The sequence below is a fragment of the Pagrus major genome, chromosome 20 (assembly GCF_040436345.1).
Source record: "Pagrus major chromosome 20, Pma_NU_1.0".
Classification (NCBI taxonomy): Eukaryota; Metazoa; Chordata; class Actinopteri; order Spariformes; family Sparidae; genus Pagrus; species Pagrus major.
The window spans coordinates 25,568,967-25,594,164 of NC_133234.1; the positions used below are offsets into that span (position 1 = coordinate 25,568,967).

A 25,198-nucleotide genomic window follows, 5' to 3' on the forward strand; every position below is an offset into this window, starting at 1 on the left:
TCTAATAAGATAGTAGATTGTCATGAAACTGGAAACGCTGGAAAATACATTTTGGTAACAGGACGACACAGTAAAAGTGTGTTTTTTAAGAATCAGACAGACGAAGTTAACCGAGGTGACGATAGTTTTAAAAGCGTATTCTTTATTTTAAAGGTGCTATTTGTAAGAAAAGTTGATTTTCGAGTCTCATTCCCAACGCTTTGGGACGGAGACTCAAAATCAACTTTTCTTACAAATAGCACCTTTAATAAAGACAACCTGTTGATCCCAGATGAATCTTCATCAGATGAAAACAAACCTCATATTTATACATCCTGCACACCAATAGGTTGAGAAGCTCTATGATGGGAGGTGTGGTTAGTCATCTGAACCGTCCAAAACAATATGAGAATCAGTAAAGTACTGTACAGAGGGACGACTGTGATGCAAAGCCAAAATGTCAAAAAAATCAAATATGCATTCAATAAATAAATGTCATAAATAAAATAAAATAAAATAATACTACTAATACTACTAATTTTGATGCATCATTGACAATCTGTACATCTAAATCTGAGTTTTAATGAAGAATTTCAGAAGTTAACTTCTCCAGCTCGTCTGTACTTCCTGGTTTTGTCCAGCAGGGGGCGACTTCCGCCTTTACGTCAGTGAGCGCAGCCGCAGTTTGAGCCAGCGAGTGTTGACCCGGAAGTTGTGCTGGCATCATGGACGCAGAGGCGAAGCTGTGTTAAAAGTTACTTTCAGTCATTTCTGTGGTTTTTATGTGTTTTGGCGTCATGAAGATAAATGAGAACACGTTACTGGAGGGACAGAGAGTCGTGTTGGTGCCTTACAACGCAGAACACGTTCCCAGGTGAGCAAAACATTAATTATCATCATTAATTCAGTCAGTTTGTCTCTTTTATTTTCATCTGTTCGCCTCCTGATGTCCTCTCATCATCAGGCCGTTGACACGTTTTGTAAATGTGCTGTTATTTCTCCAATGTATGGTTAAAATATGACGAACTGTAGCTTTTAATAAACAATAAATTAAACCAATTTAATATGATTTTTCATTCATATGGCTGAGTCAGGGTAAAGATACTGAAAACACATGTGGATGCTCTGTCACTTAAACTATTCAAATGATGAATTCATTAAAAAGTCAACCATGTGGTTCTTATATTAATGTTAAAGTCAGTGGAAGAAGTACTCAGACTCTGTACTTAGACGAAGTAAAAGTATACACAGCTTCAGGTCTTTTCTCTGTCTTTTCTGCAACTGTTTCAGGTATCATGAGTGGATGAAGTCTCCTGAGCTGCAGCAGCTGACGGCTTCAGAGCCGCTGACCCTGGACCAGGAGTACGACATGCAGAGGAGCTGGAGGGAAGACGACGACAGTAAGGAGTCATCTGCCCACAATGTGCACACAAAGAATGACACTTTGTTCAGGCCTGACAAACTCTCTGAAGAGCTCGTTTCAGGTTTCCAGGTTTAAAGCGACAGTTTTTGTCTCAGATAGACATTCAGACCTTCACCCTTCAGATTTGTTTGCTCGTAGTCTTTTTGCCATTAACTGGTGAGCATTGGATATGAAATGAAAATAAGAAATCTATCTGTCTAGAGTGCACGTTCATCGTCTTAGACAAGCAGCGGTGGGCGGACACCAGTGTTGAAGAGGAGCAGTGCATGGTGGGAGATGTCAACATCTTCCTGACTGACCCCACAGACCCCTCGTTGGCTGAGCTGGAGATCATGATAGCAGGTGACGGCCAACGTTTTTGTCCTGAGAAATAATTTAAATGCTCAAACGGTTCAAACATCTACAGTCAAGCTGTGATTCGGTTTCAACAGGGTTGCCCATTTACCTGGGATATCTCTGTTTTCACAATATTTTCCTGCAGTTGTTGGTGGTTTTTTAGTTCCTATACGTTTGTTGTTTTTAACAGAGCCCAGCTACAGAGGCAAAGGCATCGGGAAAGAGGTGACACGCCTGATGATGTGTTACGGTGAGCAGATTTCTGAAGGCTTGTTTTATTTCTTATATTGTCAGAAAATGACCTGCTCCTGTGGCTGCACCAATGCCCTCCCTTTCATAAAGCTTTACAAAAAAAGACTTAAAAAATCTGTAAAATCTGGTGACATTTTGCGAATAGTAGTTTGTGAAAAGTGTGTTTTCTTCCACCAGGAGTCACCAAACTTGGAGTCAAAAAGTTTCAAGCAAAAATTGGACTGGACAACCAGGTCAGCATCGCCATGTTCAAGAAACTCGACTTCCAGGAGGTAAGAAGATCACACGATGTCACACTGCTCTCCAGACTGCAGCCATCTAGTTGCATTTTGCGGAAATTTTTGGAGACAATGCGACAAAGTTTTATATAAAGAAGCACCTCCACTTTTTACAGCAATCTCTAGTTGACAGATCTTTTTCATTATAAAGAAATTGAACCAATCGCACATCCGTTTATCGAAAATAAACAGATAAACAAAAAAGAGAGCAAATCCTCTTCTTAGCAAATTCACACTAAGAAAGGGGAAAGCATAATTGTTTTAACGCTTCCAGTTAATGTTTTTTTCATAGTATCCGCTGCAGCCTACCTTAAAAAGTCCTGGAAAACTGTAAATTGTCTATTTATTACATCAGGATTTATAATACAGCTAAGATGAAAAAATAAAAATGTATTTTGTTGCAGGATGATTTAAGTGGTGCTCCTAAAATGTTCAGTAAGAAGCAGCAATACTGCTAGTTGAAAAAGTTAGTGTGGAGCCCTGCTGAGAATCATCCTCATGTCTGCTGCAGGTGTCGGTGTGTAAGGTGTTCAAAGAGGTGACCCTCGAGATGACCGTGGACGAGTCCGTTCGGACGAGACTGCTGGACGACATGGCCGACGTGAATGAGAGAGACTACAGACAGACCTGCAGCAACAGACGAGAACCGGTTTCATAAGATGTTTTACCGTATGAACTCTGGAGGATCAGGTCGGGGTTTAACACACGAAGCACACAACAGGAGGTGATGTTTTCCCCGAGTGGAAATACTTCGTTTGGTCCAGGGAGGAGGTGGCGCCTGGTTACAGCCTGAAATTACGTCTGTTTTTAAAAAAAAATCAATACTACATGTATTTGGACATCCACAATATGAGAGTGGAAAACTTGACAAGGTAAAGGCTATTTTAACATCCGAGCCAACTGACTGGGACATCTGCGTTCACATCTACAGCTCCTTCGGATAATGTTCAGACAATCTCATATCAATGATATGGCTTGATTGTGAAGATTGTTACCTGTACTTTTTATCTGCTTTTATACAAAGATGAACTGACATCTGTAAACAAATAATTAGGAAATCTCTTTTGCTTCTAACGGCTGAAAATAGCAGCAATAACACAACATGACACCTGATATGACAGCGAGGGCAGTCGACCACAGTCACCAGAAACCTTCCTCTAATACGTGCTGTGTAACGTGTCCACAGGGAGGATGAAGCTCACAGCAGAGGGAAGTTTCAGTGATGATGAACAATTACAGAGAAATATTTAAGCCTCCTCAGTGACGGGGAACCGCAACAAAGAAAGTCATGAACAACACATTTGCAGAAAAAAATGCTGTTGGAGCAGAATCGTGTTTGCTGAAGTGATAAAAAGCGAAAATGTTCAGGATTCTGCATCACTGGATCATAAAGCTGATTCTTCTAAATGTTTGAAGAACATAAAATAAATCTCATTGTTCAAATATTTCTTGCAGTGCATAGCCATTTATTGACGCTGACAATGTTTGAGCATGGACAGAGCTGTACAACAACCGCAGCAGCAAAGGCAGCTTTCTTTTTTTGCATCAAGACGTCCCAACAAATAAAAATCAGATCAAAAGTCACCAGCTTAACTGAAAGAACAGTGAAATAATCTGACGTGTGTCTTTAATTCTATAGTTCAGATTGCTGATGACTGATTAGAGGAAATTAAGACTTTGGACTTCTTGTTCAATATCAACACATAGTCCTCATTCACCAGATGATTTAAGCACTTTACCGGTCTGGTCCTTTAAATACAGTCTTTACAATGGGAACCGTGAGCACCAGAGCCAGACTGATGCTGGATTTTTGAGGTCAATACAGATATGAGTATGTGATAATGTATCGGATGATTTTTAAAGATAAACCAAAGCTGAAATAATTATTCAATTAATTGGTCAGAAAAAATAATCAGCAACTATATTTGTAAATTGATTAATCATTGCAGAACTGTACTGAGTACCAAGCAGCCATTTTGCTCTCTGGTGGACAAACGATGTGATGACAACACTGTCCTAAAGGCCTCGTCCACACTTGTCGGATATTTTGCAGAACTATCATCTTCTTCTGTGTTTTGGCCTCTTGTTTGCCTTTGGTTAGCACTAATGTAAATGATTAATTTGCACTGTGAGGTCTAATTACAAGTTCAGAACCGTTTTGAATCATTTTGTTTAAATAGAAACTTTGCTATGAACGCTCAGAATTGTTCTTCTCTTGGGTCGACGTATTGTTGACGTAGGCCTGATTTCAACCCGCCTGCTTTTTTGTAATATGTGAATCCTTTGTTTTGGTGTTCTTGTATAAAAAAAGGTCATATGGACAGAATTGTTTTTTTTTTTTTATGATAGGGGATACATGTATACATGTGGACAAGGCCTAAATGACCTCTAATATAACTTTCTGTACTGCAATTTCTCGTTAGTTGTTAGCCTGATAGCGTTATTTATATCTGGGAAAAGATAAAAATCCACTCATGTATCAGGTGGGCTCATTTCAGACGATGTGTTTTTAGCTGTGAGATTTAGCTGCTTTGACTGATGTAAGACTATAAAGACAGAAGAGGACACAGACGAGTGAGTTCTACATTCACACAGCCTTCACTGCACATGCTCAGACTGCCAAACACCGGCTGATGCTCAGCTCTGACTGGCAGCTGACATGTGACTCGACACTCCAGTGCAGCACAGACAGGGCCACCTGACATTTCACTGAACACCTCTTAAATACAACCCACGCTCCGTGTAATGCACCGAAACACAAACCAGCTCTGTGTTCAGGTCACAGTGCAGAACACGGGCGACGGGCAGGCATTAAAGATGATGTGTTTTCTTTTTTTAAAAACAGGCTGTAGTACAAAGAGGGTACAAGAGTGACAACAATTCCATAGGAATTTAAGATGATTTGAACACATCTGTCCATCCCCCTTCGTCTATCTGCACAGACTCTTCATCTCCCAGCATCCTCAAACAGAGGGTGAGGGCGATGCAGCGTTGCCCATCTTAACGAGATTCATGATTTCAGCAGATTAAAAAAAAAAATCCCAGGATTCACAGGGAGGAAAACCTGCAGCTCCTGAAGCAGATGGAGGCAGATGAGAGTTTAGTTCTTGGTCGCTTGCGTTGACTCAAGAAACTCCTTCGCTGCAGAAGACAGATTTTGCACCAGCTGTCTGACCACTCCCTCCTGCTCTTTGGCCCAGGAGAGGCCGTCGTCCACGGCGACGTTGACCGGCACGCACACGGCTTCCTTCTGCAGGTCGGTCAGTCGACAGGCGGCCGCAACTCCAGCCAATCCCAGAAGCAGCAGGAGGAGGAGCTTGAACACCAGGCCGATGAGAGACCGTCGAGGTTTGGCTGTCGATTCCACAACGACCTTTTTATCTGCTGAGTGAAGCGAAAGTAAGCGACATGAGAGCAACTCAGAAAACAGTAAAAACAAACTCTACTATAGTCGTTTAGTTTTGGTGCTCTACCAAAGATTCAACGACCCAGAAAACAGAACCCAGGATGCAAAAAACAACCAGTAACACTCCAACAATACTGAATCTCAGTGTTTGACTTCATCGTTGAAAAAAACCCATAAACTATCCCTTAAAGAGGTGCATTATCCAGACCTTCAGTCTCACCTGCTGCCTGTCCGTTCTTCTTCTTCTTCTCCTCGCTCTTCTTCTTCTGTTGCTCCCGAGCTGCCGCGGCCGCCATCTGAGCATTGTACTCTTTCCTCCTCTTCTCCTTCTCCTCCGCCTTCTCCCGTTTACGAGCCTCCCTCTCTCTGGCCTCCCGCTCCCTCTGCTTCGCCTCCTTCTTCTTCTCCAGCTCTGATAGAGGGTAAGGAAAAAAGACAAAAAAGATAAATTAAATTAGATAAAATGTTTGCGGCAATTAATACCTCACAAACGCAAACCTACACACCCTTTTCCCTCAGAAGGCGCTTCTCTCGTGTACGATCGACCTCTTCCTGGATGTCCCTCATGTGCTGCAGAACCTGGAAGAAAAACCTTCAGTTTTACAAACTGTCGCCTGCTTTATTCATATTTCTTCTCTGTCAGTCGGTCTTCTTTCTCTCTCACCTTGGTGGCACACTGTTTGCACTGCTTCTCATCCAGACAGTCCCCTGCTGCCTTGGCCAGGCCGGCCTCCAGCGGGTTATCCTTCAGATCCAACCACTTCAGACTCTGAGAGCAAAGACACACACACACACAGAACGAGATCAGAACAAAGCCTCATCATGCAAGAAAGGATATGATGTTTAACTCAGTTGACTCTGCATGGATATCAATTTCTGACAACTGATACACTGAAGTGCAGAGTACTAAAATATATCAGCAGAGGTCAGCACTATATGTAAATATGAAGCTACAGCCAGTTAGCTTAGTTTAGCACGAAGACAGTAAACAGCTATCCAAGCTCTGTTCAAAGCTCTCGTGAGCTGTAGAGGTGCTGGTAGGCTGATATTTTACTTTTTGGCCTGTTTCCTACACTTCCAGTCTTTGTGCCAAGCATATTTAACTACAGAGAGAGTGAGAGTGGCATCAATCTGCCCTAAGATGCTGTGACAGCTGTTTGATATTCGATATATATGACGTCAAATATCGTGATATTTAAAAGTATCTAATATCAGCCCAAGCCTATTTCCTATCTGAAGTATGAGCAGTTAATAGATTAAAGGCAGCAGAAGCTGGTATTTTGGCCTTATGTTGCCTGGATAAGTATATATAGTAATGTAACATGAGCAATCAGTGCTTGTGTCTGGCACCAACCCTGAGCTGAGAGAAGCTGACAGGCAGGACATTCAGCTTGTTGTTGTACAGGTCCAGATGTTGAAGGCTGCTCAGGTTCCCGAGGTCGTCTGGCAGACAGGTCAGCTGGTTTTTACTCAGGTCCACCTTCACCAGGTGGGTCAGGTTGCAGAACTCTGGCTACATGAAAGAAAAAGAGCCAAAGAAAAATAACGTAGGTCAGGCTCAATGACGGACGGCTCTACAAAAGGGTTAAAATCCATGTAAAGAGAATATTATCATTACCCTGTGAGATGATGGTTACCATCCTAAAAGTACTGCACTTTTACTAATATGCATCCCGTAATCCCACGTCACAAGGATTTTAAACATACAACACATTCAGATACAAGAAATCCCTCAAAAGAAAAAGTAAGATAAACCTCAGGAGGAGCAGCAGAGGAGGGGGCTCTCTTCAAGAATGTGAATAATTTAGATTCACATTTTAGAGGCACATTGAGGTTTATGGGCCATAAAGCAAGAAGAAATAATCTTTAAATTGAAAACTGATTCACTAATTTAAGCAGTTTAAAAAACTCCCTCACTTGCTTAGTAGTGCCATCAAGATTTAGCACATTGATCCATCAATTAAACATTTTACAATCCATACTAAAGAAGTTTTAACTGATTATGAAACAGTCTCAATGTAATACTGACGCCTCTATATGAACTACATTAGCAAGTAGACTGGTAATAAATCATAAAATTAAAACTATTTTTTTATGGCAGAGTGTTGCAGATAAACTGAGCAGTGTCACAGCGTGAGGAAAGACGCTGCTCTGTCGTCTGCTGGAACGGCACTAAAACAGAGTTTGCTTTGTTTCGTTCTGTTATCGGAGCCGTCAGAATCAACACGAAATGAAAAGTCCTCAGAAGCTTTTAGTCAGAGTTGGCAACAGTACTCACATTCTTTACTCAAGTAAAAGTTCAGATACTTGTTACAAAAAGATCCTGGTAAAAGAAGAAGTACTGATTCAACTTCTTAAAAAAGAAAGAAAGTACAGGCTCTGAATGTACTCAGAGTATCAAAGTATCCCTCTGAAGGACATTTTTACTGGTCAAAGTTGACTGAAGCTCACGTCATATTAATATAATTCAAGGATTATTAAACTTAAAGGTAGAATCAGGATGTGTCCCTGTTTTGGCTGCACGATATAGTCAAAAAGTGATAGTGATTTTTATGACAGATAGCCATATAATTCATGATTATTATGGATGATCACAATTCACGACGTCACAATTTTCATTGTCATTGAAAAACTAGTAAAATCATGATGATGTGGCATTTCTCCTGGTCTCTGCCAAACAAACATGTTTTATTACATCTGGAGAAGAAGCTTTGTAGACCAGAGCGTCTCTGCAGCACCACAAAATGTCATTAAAACACTGTTTTGTGACACATTTCACCTTTATAAAACATGCAGTTCTTGCGATTTGGATATTGCACTTTGTGATTTTGATTAATTTCTGATTAATTGTGCAGCCGAGTCCCAGCTGTTGCCACAGTTTTGGGTTTGTAAAGCCAGAAAATCCAGGCAGAGGGCTGCAGGGTCTCTGCAGATGCGAGACACTAACACGCCTTTTCTCCCCTTTCTAGTCTCCCTATCTGTCTGTTTCCATCTTTAACATCGTCCTGCTATGTCTGCCGTGCGTGACGTGCACTGAGAGGTCGAAATCAGTCCTGTGATGTCGGGAAAATAATGGATAATTCCCCTCAAATGCATTAAAACTAAAGTAACAAGCCTGTTTGAAAAGTGTAATGAGGAGAAAGGTCAGATATTTGTGTTAAAACGTAGGGAGGAGAGATAAAAAGTTACCTTCCACCTCTGCTTTTAGTTATGAAACTTTAATGACAAATATTTTACCTTATATTATGAACATTTAAGTGGTTTCAAACAGCTTTTTATCTCTTCAGACCTAAAAAAAGATCCTTCAAATTAGACAATCAGAGGAAAGACCATCACTTTATGGCCTCACCGAGGGATCATCAGCACATTGCTTCAATTTAAAAAGGCCCAAAAGCCATAAATGTGAGGAAACATGTGTCAGGAGTAACATGTGTGTTAGTTTAGTGTATGTGTGTGTGTGTGTGTGTGTGTGTGTACTTACAGGAAGGGATGTGATGTTGTTACACGAAAGGTCCAAAACAGTTGCTTTGGTGAATAAAGCCTGTTGGATAAATGACAGCATGAGTCAGGTTTAACACATTTTTATAAGCATTTAAACACAGAAACGTGCAGCCACAGCAGGACAGTCCTTGTGTTTGTAGTTCACATGATGAGATGTGTTTGATTTTCTAACATCTTCACACACAGACGACGAGCAGCTCACCAGCTCTCGGACCGGCACCTCGGTGAGGTTACACAGGCTCAGGTCCATCTCGTTCCCGCTGATTTTATCCTTCAGGTTCAACACTTTGCTGTTTTTACTCATCCTGGAGTCTGTGAGGAAACACAGCGTGGAGGTAAAGTGAGAAACAAAACGCTCACACGAGTGGATCTTCTGAATTTTAACAGTTTGTACTGCGGATACTTTCAGCCAGCAGACACCAGGAAAACCTGCCGACATCCGCGTCCGACACGATCCGCTCACCTGTGATGAAAGCTGGGACCGATCTGTGCTGGAGGGCGATGGACGAGGGGAGCAAAGTCACCGTCCCGACGTGTAAACGTGAGGAAAGTTAGTGGAAAAGCTGCGAGACGCTGGTGAGTCTGTGTTTTTGGCAGCACTGACTGCCTCAATGAAAATCCACGTCACTGATTGAGCGACAGCGCCGTGACGTGGAAGCGAACAGCGCCGCCTGCAGGACCGGAGGCCACACGACACCCTGCAGGTACAATATGGACAGTGCAATACTTTACATGCCGGTGTAGTGCCGAAAAGTGACTGCACCCTGTAACTCTGGATTGCAAGGAGTGATATTGACCAAATTCACTGTACATGCACCTGGTTTCCTCTACTATTAATGCTGAAAAGACAGAGAATGTAACCCCTCCCAATCCAGAGTTACAGGGTGCAGTCACTTTTCGGCAGGGCCTGCCGAAAGGTGACTGCACCCTGTAAGTCCTTGTTGCAAGGAGTGATATTGACCAAATTCACTGTACATGCACCTGGTTTCCTCTACTATTAATGCTGAAAAGACAGAGAATGTAACCCCTCCCAATCCAGAGTTACAGGGTGCAGTCACTTTTCGGCAGGGCCTGCCGAAAGGTGACTGCACCCTGTAACTCTGGATTGCAAGGAGTGATATTGACCAAATTCACTGTACATGCACCTGGTTTCCTCTACTATTAATGCTGAAAAGACAGAGAATGTAACCCCTCCCAATCCAGAGTTACAGGGTGCAGTCACTTTTCGGCAGGGCCTGCCGAAAGGTGACTGCACCCTGTAACTCTGGATTGCAAGGAGTGATATTGACCAAATTCACTGTACATGCACCTGGTTTCCTCTACTATTAATGCTGAAAAGACAGAGAATGTAACCCCTCCCAATCCAGAGTTACAGGGTGCAGTCACTTTTCGGCAGGGCCTGCCGAAAAGTGACTGCACCCTGTAAGTCCTTATTGCAAGGAGTGATATTGACCAAATTCACTGTACATGCACCTGGTTTCCTCTACTATTAATGCTGAAAAGACAGAGAATGTAACCCCTCCCAATCCAGAGTTACAGGGTGCAGTCACTTTTCGGCAGGGCCTGCCGAAAGGTGACTGCACCCTGTAAGTCCTTGTTGCAAGGAGTGATATTGACCAAATTCACTGTACATGCACCTGGTTTCCTCTACTATTAATGCTGAAAAGACAGAGAATGTAACCCCTCCCAATCCAGAGTTACAGGGTGCAGTCACTTTTCGGCAGGGCCTGCCGAAAAGTGACTGCACCCTGTAAGTCCTTATTGCAAAGAGTGATATTGACCAAATTCACTGTACATGCACCTGGTTTCCTCTGCTATTAATGCTGAAAAGACAGAGAATGTAACCCCTCCCAATCCAGAGTTACAGGGTGCAGTCACTTTTCGGCAGGGCCTGCCGAAAAGTGACTGCACCCTGTAATTCTGGATTGCAAGGAGTGATATTGACCAAATTCACTGTACATGCACCTGGTTTCCTCTACTATTAATGCTGAAAAGACAGAGAATGTAACCCCTCCCAATCCAGAGTTACAGGGTGCAGTCACTTTTCGGCAGGGCCTGCCGAAAAGTGACTGCACCCTGTAAGTCCTTATTGCAAGGAGTGATATTGACCAAATTCACTGTACAGCCACCTGGTTTCCTCTACTATTAATGCTGAAAAGACAGAGAATGTAACCCCTCCCAATCCAGAGTTACAGGGTGCAGTCACTTTTCGGCAGGGCCTGCCGAAAAGTGACTGCACCCTGTAAGTCCTTATTGCAAGGAGTGATATTGACCAAATTCACTGTACAGCCACCTGGTTTCCTCTACTATTAATGCTGAAAAGACAGAGAATGTAACCCCTCCCAATCCAGAGTTACAGGGTGCAGTCACTTTTCGGCAGGGCCTGCCGAAAAGTGACTGCACCCTGTAAGTCCTTATTGCAAGGAGTGATATTGACCAAATTCACTGTACAGCCACCTGGTTTCCTCTACTATTAATGCTGAAAAGACAGAGAATGTAACCCCTCCCAATCCAGAGTTACAGGGTGCAGTCACTTTTCGGCAGGGCCTGCCGAAAAGTGACTGCACCCTGTAACTCTGGATTGCAAGGAGTGATATTGACCAAATTCACTGTACATGCACCTGGTTTCCTCTACTATTAATGCTGAAAAGACAGAGAATGTAACCCCTCCCAATCCAGACTTACAGGGTGCAGTCACTTTTCGGCAGGCCCTGCCGAAAAGTGACTGCACCCTGTAAGTCCTTATTGCAAGGAGTGATATTGACCAAATTCACTGTACATGCACCTGGTTTCCTCTACTATTAATGCTGAAAAGACAGAGAATGTAACCCCTCCCAATCCAGAGTTACAGCGTGCAGTCACTTTTCGGCAGGGCCTGCCGAAAAGTGACTGCACCCTGTAACTCTGGATTGCAAGGAGTGATATTGACCAAATTCACTGTACATGCACCTGGTTTCCTCTACTATTAATGCTGAAAAGACAGAGAATGTAACCCCTCCCAATCCAGAGTTACAGGGTGCAGTCACTTTTCGGCAGGGCAGAGTGACTGCACAGTGACACAGTGATGTTGACCAAATTCACTGTACATGCACCTGGCAAACACAGAGAATGTTATGCAGAATGTAAAGGCAATCTGTTACAGTTCGCCTACAGTTCTATATATACTGCATTATTGTATTCATAATTATGCTCTTAAAAGTACAAGTTATCCAAAAAGTTACTTAAGTAAATGTAATGAAGTAAATGTAAATCGTTATTACCCACCTCTGATAGCACTTACTAATTTCTCAGTATGTGTTATATGATTGCTATCTAATGTGACGTGGAAACACTCCTGCATTCTTTTCTGCATTGATTTCCTAATCCTCGTTATAAAATCACTGAAATAGGGATATTGAAATATGACTTTATTTATCGATCAAAGCGGTGTAAAATCACATTGCAACAACGATAACAACAACAACAACAATAAAAGTGGCAAGGTAAAGCATCTACCCTCATCAATTGTTGACAACTAGCCTACATTATGGAAACATCAGGTTACTTTTTTTATCTGCGCCGTTCTGTTTCCGTAGCCTCTTCACTTGGGCTACAGGACTGCACAGTAAAAAAAACATTTCTCTCGGTGCTGCGTCTGCCAGCTGACCCGTAGTAGACCTACGCCCACTTCCTCTGAACTGATGCGCGTTCCCGTCGGGGGCAGTCGTTTTTCGGCAAGCAGTCTCTTCTCGGCACTACACCTGTATTACTAGTTACCTTTAAAGTAATAGATTACGTTACAAAATTACTGTCTGCGTAGAGTAATATATTACTTATTTATGGTGGCCCTGAAGTGCAAATCACAACAGCAAATCAGAAAACACAACAACAAAACTGTTTTGTTGTTGTGTTTTCTGATTTGTTGTTGTGTTTTCTGTTTTGCCTTTGTGATTTGCACTTCAGGGCCACCGTACCTATTACACTACTTAGTAGTTACTTTCAACAAAATGCACAAACAACCTCTATAGAACAATGAAATAGCGTAAATCTTTTTTTAAATAAAGGAATGGTCTTGGACACAGGGATGAGCAGTCTGATATATTATGATTATATCAGACATTGATATATTATCAGCCACTGTCACCACAAAAAGCCTCAAACAAAGAGAGTAAACTAGGTAGGAAGAAGAAAAACATGACAGGAAGAGGAAATTAAAATGGCAAATGAGACTGAAACAGAGGCAGAGACAGAAAAGGAGGAAATGAAGAGGTAAAGAAGAAACAAGTGAAGTAAACATTAAGGGATAGGGGATATAAAGGCAGGGAGGAGCTCTAGCAGTAAGCTTTTATGTTTTATTATTATCTTTAAATCCTGTAACTGTTACTGCAGTGCAACTATTACATTAGATGATAACAACAATGTTTAAAAACACCCTATCTCACAATGTTCAAGAAAGTGAGAAAACAATTCATGGATCTGCCTGTTTATCTGGATCCACACTAAAGTTAATGGGGTTTATTCTGGACCTCCATCCAAGTTTCATGGAAATCTGTTCAGTAGTTTTTGCTGTCAAACCGACCAACAAATGGACATGGGTGAAAACATAACCCTCTTGGTGGAGGTAGTTACACAACCAGTGCAAATGCATTACCTAGTTGTTGTTTTTATTATTGATTTTCAGGTTAGAAAGAGTCTGATACATCTCCTCTGAGCCAGAAGGAATTTTATTTGATCATGAATATATAAAGCACAGTAATGCTGATAGAGATGTGAAAGAACAGCACAGAAAGACATCATGATATTGTTAAATACATAAAGCAAAACAGCTTCCATATCTTCAGAATATAATAGATGGATTTCAGGATTGTTGACGGGACACTGGAACAATTTTTTACACATCAAAGTCATTTTTTCTTCTCAGATTATAAATGACTTGAGTGCATCACCTGGTATCTAAGCTTGAGCTTGTAGACTACAGCTTTGTAACCTGTTTTACAAACAGGCTTGATGTATATTAGGGAATAAGATCGAATAGATAAGATAACATTTTGAATATTTTAACATGTTATTTGGTTGATTATAAAGATTTTGTTTACACCTGCATGCTTGTTTTTTTTAAATTTAATATGTGTTTCGGTGGATTTCTTGAATTAAAGGATTCTGATTATTACGTAGCAAAGACATACGTCTACAACTTCATCGCATATTAGTGTATACGACGAAAACTACAACACAACATTTGCGTTTGATCTGAGACACTGTGTGAAACATGCAAGTGTAACATGCGTGGTTAGTGACATAAGTTTAGGCACCACAGTTTGGAGCAGAGACTTTATAAACACCTCAGCTTCACTTGAGCTGCAGCGTGACGTCAGTCATCCAAAAGACATTTTGTTTTGATATTCCCCTGTGGGTTCAGAGTACATCCTACAACTTCTGATGTTTACCTTGCATAACCATTTTTCCCCTGCACTATTCTGCATTCCAACAGATGACCATATACGTTAAAAACATAATGGCAGCGTTGATATAGAAAATGAAGAAAACTTTGCCGATTGTGTTGGACACTTTGGTCCAGTAGCCAGGCTTCACTTCTTCCTGCCTGCTGTTGAGGAGCAGAGACAGCGTTTTCACCACCTCTCTCAGCTCGTCTGACAGCTTTTCAAAGTCGTGGGACTCCTCCGTCAGTTGGCTGCAGCTTCCCTGAAAAAAGTGATTTAGTACACTGTGGTCAATCGTTATTTTTATGTCAAACCTATTAGCCTTGTATATAATTCAGCTGTTATTCTGCCTTTTTAGGTAGTGTGTTCAGTGAGTCATGGAGATGGATTGTATGTTTTCTTTCTACATTTGAGAGGAGCAATAAGGTCAAGGACAGAGAGTCCAATCTCCCTGTTAGTTCAGAGTGCAGTATTAGGTAATGGCTCCAGTGAACTGGTCAGAGCCCTGGATTTTATGAAGGCAGAGGATGGTTTTGCTTTGAAACTGCAGGAAGATATTATCCTAACCTCTTTGCCCGCTGGCAGCAGTTCAGCTGGTGTTTCACTGGCAGAGACATCACAGTTACAGGCAGAGTGAATACATTTATTAATGCCTGAAATGATGAATTAGATACAAAACATGGTTAGTGCATAATTAAAATAACACAATTAAGTCATTTGTACCAGACATTTTACATTTAGCTGTTTGGGAACTCAGCACAGGGGACTGTTGGTGTTAACAATGCAAGCACAGGAGCTTTGGACCGTTGGGTGAAGGAGGTATTCAGACCCGGGACAGCGGAGGATAATACTGAGGAGGAATGACGTTATTTCTTCACATTCTGTTGATAGTTTTAGTTCATTTTTGAATGTTTTTAACTAGATCTGAGATCATAAATGCTATTCAAACCTCCCTATTAGTTGCTGTGAATCTCACCTCTAAAGCAGTTGTTTAGGCTGACTTTGCCTTGTTTGTCCTCACAGTCCTCACTCAGGCTTTGGCCTCTGTTCGGCTCATTTTCTTTCGAGTCTTTCTCCAACAGATACATCACCAAAATCGTCTCCAGGAGGCTGAGCATCATCAAACCAAAAATCCCAATAATGTAGATCGCTAAAGGGGGAGGACATCATCATTAATGTGGACAAATAACTACACATTGATTCAGCATCCTGCTCATGTGAAGTGCAGTGACTCTCAGCTTCTTTACCTATAAGTGGAATCTTGTCTGAAGAAGAAGGAAGTATTTCATTCAGAATAAGCTGCATCACAGTGACAGCAAGCAGCACAGTGACCTTGAAGCTGAGCTTCTCGCCCCCACGGTCTGAGATCAGGAAGGAGGTCAAGTCCAGAACCAAGAAGAACAGGATGGGCAAAATGAAGTTGACAATGTAGAGTAGAGCGCGCCTCTTCACGTGGATCTGTGAAACGATAGGGGTCAGGTGGTACTAAAGCAACTGTGACTTCAGTACAGCTGTGCACAACAACATGGTAATCCCCACGTCTACACTGGTGCAAGAAAAACTGTAACTAACTAAATGTAGCTATGAAAGAGGAAGGCTGAAAAACAACCAGCACCAGTAAAATATGGGAAAGACACAAATATTTCTTGAGGTTTTAAAGATGTCATGCTTTATTTTCTAGGCGGCTCTCCAACAGTTTCTAATTTCCTGATCTTGAAATTTGCTTTGATCATCCGTGTGGTCATTTCCTGCACAGTCCGCATGGTGCACTGTGCAGGAAATGCTGCACCAACATGATATACTTGGGCACAAGATATCAAACAAACTCCAAACAAAGAGTTGGGCAGATGTGGAGATACTCATGATCCTCCTATGCGACTGAAGGCCATTGAGTGGAGTACTCTGACTGTCATGCAGTCTGATCAAAATAAAACCCTTCCTGCTGAATCAGTAAAATTTTGACCTGCAAATTATGGATGTCAGGTATTTTTTGTGTAGTGATAAACAATAATTTCCCCCTGAAATTTAATGAAAAACAATATTAAGACTCACAAAATGGAAATACTTCAGGAAAGGCACAGAGGTGGAATGGAAAAACTTCACTTTCCACCTCCGTGTGTATCCAGAAATACTTACAGTGTAAACCACCATGGTCTGTTGGATCTCAAAATTGTCAACAGTTGTGTTGGAGACATTCATGTGCAAGAACACCCACTCAGACTGGGTCCGCATCTTCGCGATAGACCACTCAGTGCTGTATGAAGAGCTACTATTCTTAATAAGCTGAATTTCTTTGTCTGAAGTGGGAGATAAAAAAAACAAACTGTGAGGTTTCTTCGCAGGGTAATAAAAAATGAATGTATGTATGTGTTCAGCTAGACTCTAAGTCATTTAAGACACAATTACTAGGACTAATAGGAATTCATAAAACTTTAAAACAAAACAGCTCAAAGACTCACCGGAGTGTATATCAGACTTGAAGGAGAGGGTGCAGCGCTGAACGTCAAAGGGGAATTTGTAAACGCGCATCGTGCAGGTGCTGACCACCATCATGTCGTTCCTGACAAAGACTTGACCTCGGTAGCTAACGCTGAGATAAGGACTCTTATTGATCTTGTCCTTTTCTGTCCTGCATGAGAACAAACACACGTGTCCTTTAAACTGAATTTTACATAGAGTATAAGCCATTATATTTAACAACACAAGTTTAGGGTTAGAGTGTCTCACCAGACCACCCGCCTCGCTAATGTGAAACGAGAAAGAGGTGCTTGTGATGGGAGTGCAAGCGCTCTCCCCACTGGGTTTATGTGGCAGACCGTATTGGTTGTAAACAATGTTCTTTTTCTTTTTAAAATGAACTGCGCACTCAGCATTTTGCCTGGTTGAGAGAGTAGGGACAACTTCATTGCAGTGTGAATGCTGACGTGATGTGTACACCTACAGGAACCACGAACAAAACTTTGTCTCTTCTTCTCACTGGGGACACAGTTTGGGGACACACCCCTGCTGTGCATGCTGCTGCGAGCTGGTCCCACTGGAGAGCTTTGGGATCCTGAAGCCGGGCGTCATAGCCTGTGCAAATATCTGCAGCGGGGGGGTCCCGCAGCACTCGGCCGAGCCTTCCTGGGCAGGCAGAGCTTTCAGGCTTCATCTTTCCTTTTTCTTGTCCTCACATCTCTTCTGCTCTGAGGCTACGGCTGAGCCAAAGAGACCCTGTGGGACAACAGGTGTATCCAGGAGATCCTCTTTCTCTCTCGTGGTGAGGTTGGTGAGGTTTAACCATCTGGCTCTCTCTTGTAGGACCATCAAGCCCATTGCTCTGCCCTTGGCCTGGACTGCAACTTTATCGAGATGAAGGCATTGGTCAGTGACTATGCAGATCTCTTCCCACAGCTTCGTGTACAGCTTTGCTGACACCTCTTCCTCCAATTGTGCCTGATAGGCCATCAGGAGTGAGGACACATTCAGGGTTTTGCACAGTGAGGGGGGGGGCCGCTTTGTAGATCTTGTCCGTCGGACTGGACTGAAAGCGGTCATTGTCTTGTGCTTCTGTTTTATGTTGATACTCGCCTCTTGTCTTGTTTCATGTGCTGCAGTTCCTGCCCTCCAGTGTTTCCCTGCTGTATGATTACCTGCCCCGCCCGAGTGTGTTGCACCTGTGTCTATTGTGTCCGTGTCTAGCTCAGTCATTGCGCAATAAAAAAAACAATACGTATAGGCAATGAATAGAAATAAATGAAATAAATCACGTCTGAACCCTGTTGCTAAACTGTTTGGCATATAAATACTTCAATTTTACGTTGTTTCTTAACAGTAACATAAAAACCGATAACCAGTTAGGCTGTAACCAGTATGGACACACTTACATCTCTTCAATAGTTATATCTGGCTTCCACAGTTGGTCTTTAGAAAGAGTAATGGCCTTAAGACCACAGAAATCATCAGGATTCCAGGAAATGTACTCATCAAACCAAATCTACAAAGAAAAACAGGGAGAATATTTCATGTTAACAAAGAAATTTGATTTTCCCAGGTGGGGATTTATTCAGTCAAAAATGTTTTCTTCCTCAGAGAAAACTCACCAAATCAATCCAAACGTAAGAAACAAATTTCTGTTCCTTCTCGTTCTACGAGCAAAGAAATATGTGTTGAAGTCCAAATTCAGTGTTAATACAGCTTACTACATCAGAGTTGCAAACATCAGGGTTCATGTGACACAGTTTTGAACAGGCAGCAGGCTAAACAACATATGTCATTTATATCTTAACTAAAGGCAGAATTCACAAACAACCACAAAGACTGTACAAAATATACTGTTGTTTAATTAACCGACAACGTTTAGACATTCTTTAAGGTGTAATTCATTTCAGAATAATAAGAAACAACTTACCACATCTAGAATGGCATAGATTAGTATGTACAGTTCTACCTCAGTGGGTGATGTGTGGTTTTTAACTGGCCGGATCATGTTGTTCTTCCCAACACCTTCTGACTTTAAAAGCTGATAAAGATCCCGATAACTGCAGTTACTGTTGGACGATTCTCCATCTACAGAGAAAACATCAGAGAGGTTGAGTCAACTTCTTGTAGTATCTAGTGATTCAGGATGGACTTGGAGGATGGACTCTCTTCCGAGGTGCTCGCAGCATTGAAGCATCACGTTTTAAAAATGAAACAACGCCTCTTGTGAAACTACGTCCACGTTACTCTTGATTAGCCTCAGACTTTACTCATTGAGACAGTTTCCTTGGTCAAAATTAATTCCACTGAAAGCTGTTCGCAGTGAGGTTTGTGGATATCTAGAGCAGCAGAGACACTGTGAGGATGAGAGACACCTTACCTGTGAGGAGGAGCAGAAAGAGGAAGCCAGCAAGCATCATGACTGCAGGACCAGTGAGAAGGCAAAGTCTGTCAGGAGTGCAGCTGTTGTGCGTCTCAGTCAACTCAGTATTGTTCATAAATATTAGCTCACACTGGAAGAAGGCTGGGTGAACAAATGACCAACTCCCTTTTTGTTAATTTGTCTTTGATCTGAGTAGTCTAAGGCGATGGTTCTCAACCCGACATAATTGAACCACAGGATGTGTTTTAATGTTTTAATGGAGTTTGTGTACGATCTGGGCGTAATGTGTGGTTGAGGCACAAACTGTTAAGTGATTCCATTTATCATTGTTTTCACTCAAGCGATTCACAGGAAATGAGATGCATGCTTTTAAAGCAGCTGTGGTTAAAATTCCCAAACATTATATTATAGCATGAGAGGAAAACAGACTTTATTAAAAGATTTTATTACTTAAACTACCTTTCTTTACTTTAAGTTAGGCGGGATGTGAACAGAAAGTATGACTACTCCTTCTCCGGCTCCAGAGGACCAGCCACTGTCAGTGAACACAGCGGATGTGGGAAAGGCTGCTGCTCCAGATAATAATCCTTGTCCATGTAGGGCTGTTAAAAATATTTGATAAGGATATTGATATCAATACCTTGATTTCGATACTTTTTTTGATACTAAATTCATGAAATCAGTTGTAACAAAAGCTGACATTACACATAAAGGTGAAAAATTTATTTTACATTTTCAGCTCCTTCCATTTTTACAGACTCGTGTTATATTTCCTCATTTTTTGTTGGCAAGTTGGATTTGTTTGAATTCTTTTAAAAAGTTCAAAAGAGAGATGTAAAATCACAAAATAAATAAATCAATATACTGTACATAGAGTATGTGAGTAGTAAGGTCGCTTGATTTGGGCTTTCCATAGACCTGGTTGCTTGTTTCTCTCGCGAGATTTGGCAGAACTGCGCAACTGTGAACGCAACTCTCGCGAGACAGTGCGAGACCCAAGATGGCGGCCCCCTGCTGTCAGACTACCACAACAACTAAACAACTAAACTTCTCGGACATAAAACCTTTTTGTCCGGAAACCTAAAAGAAGAAAACCTTTTTGTTTCTTTTCTGTATTTCTTCATCTGCTGTTTCCCCCCTTTTCCCTCCAAAACTGGACCACAAACCAAAAGATCTGGAGTAAAACATCGACCAGTGTTTTCACAGAATCCGCATCATGAACACGGACGATGCAGCGGACACGGAAACGGATAAAACCATCTCCAATCCGAGCAACAACAGACTCGGACCGGGTTCACCCTCCAGCTCAGGTACAGCACCGTCCACACCTCCTACACCACCGTGTTGTACAGAGGGGAGCGACATAGGATGCGTTAAATGTCCGGACTGCCCGGTTCTTGCGGGAGGTCTGTGAGTGCTGAGGGTCCAAACCAACACTTCATCACCACTTGCTGTGTTGCTAAATACTTCAATAAGTATATCAGTGCAGTGTTAATATATAATAGACAGCACCTTTATCTTTTGCAGTGTCAGTGACGTCACTCAGTCAAAGTCAACAGTGACTACAAGGTGAAACTGAGGCTAATAATGAACATAATTACAATAACTGGGCCACAGATCTGATCCAGACTGCTGTCACAACGCGCACATTCATGGCATCGTTTTTACAATTGGTTCCTTTGCAGAATGAAAGAGAGACGATATTGAGTCGTTTGTCGTGTCTCTCCAATTAGCTGTTAGATCAGAGGACAGTCAGGTGTTTCCCATCATGCACTGGGCTGAGATGTTGCATGAAGCAGATAAGAAGTGCACATGAGAGATACACTGGCTCAGTATGCATCAAGCATTAACAACACTTTGGTTTAGTTTAGTGCAAAAACAGTCCGTGCATTTGCATTTGCGCTTGTTCATGTTGTATAATGGAAAATGATTGTTCAGAGAGTATTTTCTCATTTCTTTGTCCTACTTTTGCAATTATAATTGTATTTTGACACATATGAGCTCGTTCTTCAATAGCCAATGTTTTTAGTCACATGACATGGAAGCTATTGAAAAAGAAATTTAGATTTTTCACAAAAAAAATGAATAAAAAAAATGGAGAGCAATAATATTCAATAAAAAGAGGTGTATCTCATTAAACGCATGCAGTAAGACATTTTGATATTGATTTTATCCGCTGGGTCACATGACCTGGAAACTATTGAAAGTAAAATGCTGATCTTTTTCATTAAAAAGAAAGAGAATGACTAAAGAAGACTCGTAACTGCACTCATCCCTCAACCCTGACTGGGAAAATTAGAGAAAGCCAGTCTTCACTGGAGCTCGACTTCACCGAGTTCAGAGAGCTGATACTGAGGCTCACTGAACTCCAACGGCTAAAAAAAAAAAGATCCAACAGCAGAAAGAATACTGTCAAAAGAGCACTGATGACCTCAGACGAACCACCTATGCCCTCCAGGAGGAGAACACCAGTCTGTGGGCCTAGATGAGCAAGATGAAGGAGGACAAAGAGATGAAGAGCCATTGCACTCCTCACTGCTATTCCACAGCCCATGTCCCTATCACTGATTAATAATTAAATTAAACTAATTAAATGCATGCTCTGTTTACCTCACCTGCATTTTGTTAACTTGAATAATACGTAAGTAAACTGATTTGATGTAATCACTTAAAATGCTACGTTTTCTTTTTTGATTATTTTTTCTTTTGCTTTTGGGGCAGTGTTACCAGTGGAAACACTAACTTCTGGAAGCCATTATAGGGGAACTCCATCTTTCACATTATTGGTTGGTTCTTTTTCATTTACAATTTTTAATTATTAATTTCCTAGAAAATTGCTGCCAACATTTCTGTGTGTGTTTCAGTGTTCCCTCGAGGAGTCCGGCAGCTGTTGGTGATGAAAGAAGAGGTTTCTTCTGAGTGGAGCCCCAGCCTGCACCAGGAGCTGCACATAAAAGAGGAACAGGAGGAACTCTGGACCAGTCAGGAGGGAGAGCAGCTTAATGAGTTGGAGGAGGCTGATATCACCAGGTTTCCATTCACTGCTGTCACTGTGAAGAGTGAAGATGATGAAGAGAAACTTCAAACTTCACTACTTCATCAGAGCCAAACTGAGGACAACAGACAGGCAGAGCCCCCAGCCAGCAGCTCAGCGACACAAATGAAGACAGAAATCGATGGAGAGGACTGTGGAGGATCTGAGCCTGCCAGGAACCAAGATGCAGGTAGTCATCCACAACAAAATACTGATGACGAGGCTTCAGACTGTTCAGAGACTGAAGTCAGTTATGGTTGGCAAGAACCTTTGTCCGATTCTGGACCTGAAACTGAAGACAGTGACAGTGATTGGAAAAGGGATAGGGCACCTGATTCAAGTGTAAATGCTCTGAAATATAAGGACGCCCCTGTAAGTGATGTGGGATGTAATGCTGAAATAAAGTCTGTCAGCTGCTTTAAGTTTGGTAAAGGATTTCACTGCAAGAGTTCTCTTCAGAGACACGTGATGTGTGATTTGGGGAAAAGGTCCTCCAGCTGTTTGGATAAAAAGAAATGTGTTAGAGTGAAAGAAAAGGCAGATTCACAGGTCAGAGTCCACACAGGAGAGAAACTATTTGGTTGTGTTGATTGTGGAACAAGATTTAGCCTAAAGAAGAATCTTGAGAGACACATGAGAGTCCACACAGGAGAGAAACCATTTGGTTGTGATATTTGTGGGAAAAGATGTACACAACAGGGAGATCTTAAAACTCACATGAGAGTCCACACAGGAGAGAAACCATTTGGTTGTGATGTTTGTGGAAAAAGATTTACACAACAGGGGGATCTTAGGGCGCACGTAAGAGTCCACACAGGAGAGAAACTAGTTGGTTGTGATGTTTGTGGGAAAAGATTTACAGAACAGGGAAGTCTGAGGAGACACGTTAGAATCCACACAGGAGATAAACCATTTGGCTGCTCTGTTTGTGGTAAAAGATTTAATCAGCAGACACATTTTAAGACACACATGAGAATTCACACAGGAGAGAAGCCATTTAGTTGTGATGTTTGTGGTACAAGATTTGTAGAACAGAGTAGTCTGAAGAAACACATGCGAGTCCACACTGGAGAGAAACCGTTTGGCTGTGATGTTTGTGGTAAAAGGTTTACGCAACAGGGAAATGTGAAGAAACACATGAAGGTTCACCTAGTTTGAGATAAACAAAGCTTCCCCAAAAAAGAGACAAAATGGCTCCATAAAGGCTGTTAATGTTCCTGAATGAGCCGTGCTCGACACCACCCAGACCCCCTCTCACAGCAGGGGACAGATACTCAGGTGTAACCAGTTGTAAACCCACATGGATGTTCATGCAAAAGAATGAAAGATTCCTCAAAACGGATACAAAGGAAAATATTAAACCTTACTGCTGAACTTATGGAACTGGAAAACTGAAATGTTGCAGTCTAAGTGTGTCTAAAAACAGGCCTTCACAGGCATTTTGAGATTTTTCCCCATTTCCCCCTTTTCTGAGGAATTCACAAACTTTCCCTCGTCCCAAACAAAGAACTCTTTTCGAGAGCTTTAACTGCTACAATGCTTCTGCTGTGTTACTTTTCCTATTGTAAGAATATGTACATGTGATATTCTCTACTACGTTGCCACCGCCACAATTAAAGTCTGATTCTGTGGGAAACACTGCATGTGTATGCCTCCGCCGGCGATAGTGAGGGCTGGAGGCATTATGTTTTCGGGTTGTCCGTCTGTCCGTACGTACGGGCCATTCTTGTAAACGCAGTATCTCTAGAATGCTTTAAGGGGTTTTCTTCAAACTTTGCACAAATGTCCACTCTGACTCAAGGATGACCTGATTAGTTTTTGGAGGTCAAAGGTCACTGAAACCTCACAACTTGTGAACGCGATATCTCAAGAATGCCGTGAGGGAATTTTGTTATATTTGGCACAAATATCTGCATACGTTCAAGGATGAACGTATTAGATTTTGGTGGTCCAAGGTCATAGGTCACGCAACTTCAGGTTTCGTGAATGTGACATCTCAAGAATCATTTAAGGGAATTCCTTTGGTACATAGGTCCACTTGGATTGAGGCTGAACTGATTATATTTTGGAGGTCAAAGGTCAGTGCAACCTCACATATTGTGAGGTCACAGTGTCCTTGTACCAAATTGTAGCTTCTTAGGAGCTTTACCTTCTTTAAAGCGAAGGCATATAACCGCCACGCGGTAGTTCTAGTTATCTATTGCATTCTTCTATGAGAATCCTGAGGTTTATAATCAATCATTTGTTTGCTGTCTTGTCATTGTATTTGTTTGTGCTGAAGAGTTGTCCTTTGTCAGTAGTTTAGTAGGTCTAATAAATGCGTAAGACATACACACAGGTCTGTGTCTGGGTTTCTGTGAAACTTTGCCTGTACCAATTTTATTGTTTACGTTCTCTTCTGAATTCTAAGATGATTATTTTCTCCAAGGTAAATTTGTGCATGAATGGGACTATTCCTGATTAATCACTACACCAAGAACTTTTTTGGTTTGCTTGATTTATTATTATTTTTTAAATGCCACATTTACCAAATATCAAGGTGTTTTTTTCTAATGACATTTTTAAGCAAATTGTGGTCAAAACATTTTTAAAGACTACCTTACTACTTGTTGTCGATGGTGTGCATCATTACTATAATTACACATGTTTTTGTCCTGTTTCCAAACATTTTCTTAAGGGAACTCCATCTTTCATATTATTGATGTGATAGTTTTTGTTTATTTCTC

At 41.6% G+C, this 25,198-nt stretch overlaps 4 protein-coding genes across 6 annotated transcripts; 2 read left to right on the plus strand and 2 right to left on the minus strand.

Annotated features, from left to right (window-relative positions):
• Positions 1–697: 697 nt before the first annotated feature.
• nat9 (N-acetyltransferase 9) lies at positions 698–3,713 on the plus strand. Its single transcript, XM_073489818.1, has 6 exons — positions 698–853; positions 1,270–1,379; positions 1,604–1,744; positions 1,929–1,988; positions 2,168–2,262; positions 2,780–3,713. Exons 1-6 carry the CDS (start codon positions 762–764, stop codon positions 2,924–2,926), a joined length of 645 nt encoding a protein of 214 aa, XP_073345919.1. The 5' UTR covers positions 698–761; the 3' UTR covers positions 2,927–3,713.
• Positions 3,714–9,780, minus strand: lrrc59 (leucine rich repeat containing 59). Of its 2 annotated transcripts, none has more exons than XM_073489816.1 (8): positions 9,639–9,780; positions 9,378–9,487; positions 9,156–9,215; positions 7,029–7,187; positions 6,339–6,443; positions 6,181–6,253; positions 5,895–6,086; positions 3,714–5,652 (listed from the first exon to the last, which is right to left on the minus strand). In XM_073489816.1, exons 2-8 carry the CDS (start codon positions 9,477–9,479, stop codon positions 5,369–5,371), a joined length of 975 nt encoding a protein of 324 aa, XP_073345917.1. In that variant the 5' UTR covers positions 9,480–9,487; positions 9,639–9,780; the 3' UTR covers positions 3,714–5,368. The 2 variants fall into 2 exon arrangements, with proteins under 2 accessions (XP_073345917.1, XP_073345918.1); XM_073489817.1 differs by having other exon boundaries at positions 5,270–5,649; positions 9,639–9,722.
• Positions 9,781–9,799: 19 nt separating this feature from the next.
• On the minus strand, positions 9,800–19,472 carry LOC141015234 (5-hydroxytryptamine receptor 3A-like). Its single transcript, XM_073489188.1, has 9 exons — positions 19,436–19,472; positions 18,986–19,143; positions 18,678–18,722; positions 18,462–18,571; positions 17,055–17,224; positions 16,732–16,892; positions 15,843–16,053; positions 15,572–15,745; positions 9,800–9,873 (listed from the first exon to the last, which is right to left on the minus strand). Exons 1-9 carry the CDS (start codon positions 19,470–19,472, stop codon positions 9,800–9,802), a joined length of 1,140 nt encoding a protein of 379 aa, XP_073345289.1.
• Positions 19,473–20,448: 976 nt separating this feature from the next.
• Positions 20,449–24,809, plus strand: LOC141015111 (uncharacterized). 2 transcript variants are annotated; one of them, XM_073489034.1, is made up of 3 exons: positions 20,686–20,748; positions 22,160–22,224; positions 22,303–24,809. In XM_073489034.1, exon 3 carries the CDS (start codon positions 22,335–22,337, stop codon positions 23,628–23,630), a length of 1,296 nt encoding a protein of 431 aa, XP_073345135.1. In that variant the 5' UTR covers positions 20,686–20,748; positions 22,160–22,224; positions 22,303–22,334; the 3' UTR covers positions 23,631–24,809. The 2 variants fall into 2 exon arrangements, with proteins under 2 accessions (XP_073345133.1, XP_073345135.1); XM_073489032.1 differs by lacking the exon at positions 22,160–22,224 and having other exon boundaries at positions 20,449–20,748.
• Positions 24,810–25,198: the final 389 nt, after the last annotated feature.